The 2,974-nt window shown below is 31.2% G+C and overlaps 2 protein-coding genes across 2 annotated transcripts; one reads left to right on the forward strand and one right to left on the reverse strand.

The window, feature by feature from the left end:
- Positions 1 to 1,351: 1,351 nt before the first annotated feature.
- On the forward strand, positions 1,352 to 2,062 carry LOC119632775 (DNA-directed RNA polymerase III subunit RPC9). The gene is made up of 4 exons (XM_038025852.1): positions 1,352 to 1,414; positions 1,479 to 1,593; positions 1,664 to 1,816; positions 1,876 to 2,062. Exons 1-4 carry the CDS (start codon positions 1,407 to 1,409, stop codon positions 1,975 to 1,977), a joined length of 378 nt encoding a protein of 125 aa, XP_037881780.1. The 5' UTR covers positions 1,352 to 1,406; the 3' UTR covers positions 1,978 to 2,062.
- On the reverse strand, positions 1,991 to 2,823 carry LOC119632768 (density-regulated protein homolog). The gene is made up of 3 exons (XM_038025839.1): positions 2,638 to 2,823; positions 2,314 to 2,569; positions 1,991 to 2,249 (listed from the first exon to the last, which is right to left on the reverse strand). Exons 1-3 carry the CDS (start codon positions 2,746 to 2,748, stop codon positions 2,065 to 2,067), a joined length of 552 nt encoding a protein of 183 aa, XP_037881767.1. The 5' UTR covers positions 2,749 to 2,823; the 3' UTR covers positions 1,991 to 2,064.
- Between the last annotated feature and the right edge of the window lie 151 nt (positions 2,824 to 2,974).

Consider the following 2,974-nt stretch of genomic DNA (forward strand, 5'->3'; position numbering starts at 1 on the left):
GCAGCGAATACCACCCCAACAAAAATACCTTTTTTCACGTATCTTCGATTGAAATCAAGCGAGACTTCCGATGTGACAAGACGCCTCAAACTTCCTTGGCTGAAATTCTATAAAAAAAGGAAAGAAATTAGCATACAATTAAATACGTCTTTATTGCTTATAACCTTGGACACGGCTTCACAGCCACTGCCAATGTCTTCAATTTCTTGTTTATCGATATTCATAGTTTAAGCCCTTCCGCGTGTATCCTATTGCTAGTTTCTGCAATATTTTTATTACTTCCTATCTTTTTTTATTTTTTATGCTGTTAATTTAGATATTCCTTCATAAAATTTGAAATTTGATTTCAAAAGCCAATTGAAAAAAGCTTTTAACCAAAAAATCTAAACTTGGCGCAAGAGTGAATTATTATCCAAGCTGCCACAACGACAGAACTTTTTAACACATAAGGGCCTCAACACTTGTTTATTCCTGGGAATTGGTGAGGTTTTGTTAATTCATAATTTTTAAAGCACTTCTAATTTAAGGTTTATCTATTTCTTCATTTGAAGTATCATACAATATCATAATGTCGACAAAGGGAATAAAGCATTATTATGTCAGACGGCTACGAATGTTTGCGCGGTATCGTATCGAAAGTAAATTGTCAGATATTAGTTCTAATCGAAAATAGCAATCTGGTTGCATTTTCAAAGTAATGTTAGAAATTTCAAAATGATCGCAAAATGGATAAAATCAAATAAACTTTGCTTTAGTGCTATAAAATATGAAAAGGAATAAATAACCGTGAAATTGATAAAAAAAATTCCTGTGAACGAGAAAAAATGAAAGTATAGGAGTACCACGAACTTTATGAGTATTTTGATTTATATATTTGCCGGCAAATTTAATGTGGAAATTATAAATATGAGATTAGCCATTAAAAGAGAAAAAATTCGACACTTTAAATAAACAATGGCCTAGTTTTTGTTCAATTTATTAAAATTAATTTTGTACAGTTCATAACATCGAGTATGGTCAACCCAATTTAGCACAGCTCCCATTGTTCGCTGAGGTGCTTCTGAATGACCATACATTAAAATTGGGAAAATGAGAAACGATAACGATTACATTTATTAATAGTGACAAAATAACGCGAATAGTTTGAAATATAGTTCAGTTGGTTAAAACGATGAAAACATAGATACAAGTACGGTTGTAAATTTCAAATATGGTATCTATATATTTATTTATATATATATATGTTCCATCCGGTTACTCTACATGTGTTGTGTGTGAAATTTTATGCACAATCTATATGGATAGAAAATTTTACAAACGAGCAACCTGGCAACAATGCCTTTTTCTCGTAAATTTTGTAGAAATTGTTTTACAAGCTGAATTTAGTTTTATTAAGATTGTTAGAAATGGAAATGTAAACAGTTATATTTAATTTTAAAGATATATTTAATTAGTTTATTGTTTAATATCATTTTCAGCGTCCGACCGCTTTATTGCCCGCTTTGCAATCTGGAGGTAATGGAAGCTTTGAAAAATATTAAGGATACCAAGAAAAAGTTTGGTTTAAGGAATCTTGCAACAATTACTTATGAGGTAAAGTACGTAAACGAGTGGTTTAATTTTACTGCTAAGATATGTAATACATACAAATAATTTTTAATAGACCTTACAATACTTGGAAGAGTCACCATGTAAATATCAAAACAGTAAAAATATTATAGAATTTCTGAAAGAAATGGAATCTTATAAACTCATGCCTAAAGAGTGTTTGATGATGGTTAACGATCCTCCCACCAGTGCGTTGCACATTCAATTAGTACGTGCTAACGACTTGCTTTATTATTTTAATCCTTATTTTGCAACATGTGTTTTCAGTTAATTGAAGATAGCGAAGAACGTTTAACTGAAGAGCAAGTAAATGAAATTTTGCAAATCTCCAGAAAATATTTTCCAGGCCCTCCACCAGAAAATAACTGATTATAAATTTTAATTGTTACATTAAAAATTTAATTTGTGGCATTTCAAGTTACTGAATCAATTATAAAAAGCCTTTTACAAAATAACTTAACGTTTTTGATCTCCTAAATCTTCTATAAGATCAACATCGATTTCAGGCCATTTATCAGGTATAACGTCAAATAAATCGTCTTTAACATCGCCTTGTATGACTATTTCATCTTCGCCTGTTACTGAAGAGCCGCAAGCGAATTTTGTACCAAAGAATTTGGCAGCCACTTTAAGATCAATTTCTTAAAAGATGGAAATAAATTCTAATGCATATTCATATATATTGCAATTTAAGCCATCGCCTACCGAAAGTGTGAAGACCGGTAACAACAGTAACAGACTTCTTTTTGCCTCGTGGTGCTCTAGATAGTGTTATCCTTTTAGTGACTTCTTCTTTTTTCTTTATTTTCATTAAACCTTTACCACCACGTTTTTGACGTTTCTTATCATCATCGACGCCGTCACCTGTCTCCTCTTCTAGTTTAACACGTTCGAATTGCTCAGGCAAATTTTTCTCTAGCCACGCTTTACATTTTTCATACTCTGGATAATATTCGCAATACTTTAAATAAAGAAGAAAGATGCATCAAATCAATTAAAATGCAATAGGAGTGAAAAATTTCTTCATACTTCGATTGGCATTGAGCAATTGCCACAATATTTAACCATTAGTGGATATGTTATTCCCTCTCGGGGCCCTAATTTGAGACGTTCTGCGGGATTTATAGAATTTTCAGACATTCTGTTAATTACCGTCTAATGTTTTTTGTCTAACTGTTGGAAGTTGAAAGTAAAAAAAAAAAAATCGAAGAAAGTATGAAACAACTGATTCTTGCTGACAGCATGGCAGAATGAACAGCTAATATATATAATAGTTGTAAATATTCTGAAAAGTTGGCTACTCTATATTGGCAATTACATTTTCTGGTTTTTTGTTATCAGTAATAAACTCATTAATAACATTTAT

This window comes from Glossina fuscipes, unplaced genomic scaffold (assembly GCF_014805625.2).
Source record: "Glossina fuscipes isolate IAEA_lab_2018 unplaced genomic scaffold, Yale_Gfus_2 0, whole genome shotgun sequence".
In the NCBI taxonomy this organism is placed as follows: Eukaryota; Metazoa; Arthropoda; class Insecta; order Diptera; family Glossinidae; genus Glossina; species Glossina fuscipes.

What these genes read in the sequence shown, in the direction of transcription:
- LOC119632768 (XM_038025839.1), bottom strand. Translation starts at nt 2,748, where the DNA reads ATGTCTGAAAATTCTATAAATCCCGCAGAACGTCTCAAATTAGGGCCC. An exon ending in ATTGCTCAATGCCAATCGAA is followed by an intron (nt 2,570 to 2,637) that starts GTATGAAGAAAT and finishes CTTTATTTAAAG; the next exon opens with TATTGCGAATATTATCCAGA. An exon ending in TACCGGTCTTCACACTTTCG is followed by an intron (nt 2,250 to 2,313) that starts GTAGGCGATGGC and finishes CCATCTTTTAAG; the next exon opens with AAATTGATCTTAAAGTGGCT.
- LOC119632775 (XM_038025852.1), top strand. An exon ending in TTGCAACAATTACTTATGAG is followed by an intron (nt 1,594 to 1,663) that starts GTAAAGTACGTA and finishes AATTTTTAATAG; the next exon opens with ACCTTACAATACTTGGAAGA. An exon ending in GTGCGTTGCACATTCAATTA is followed by an intron (nt 1,817 to 1,875) that starts GTACGTGCTAAC and finishes ATGTGTTTTCAG; the next exon opens with TTAATTGAAGATAGCGAAGA.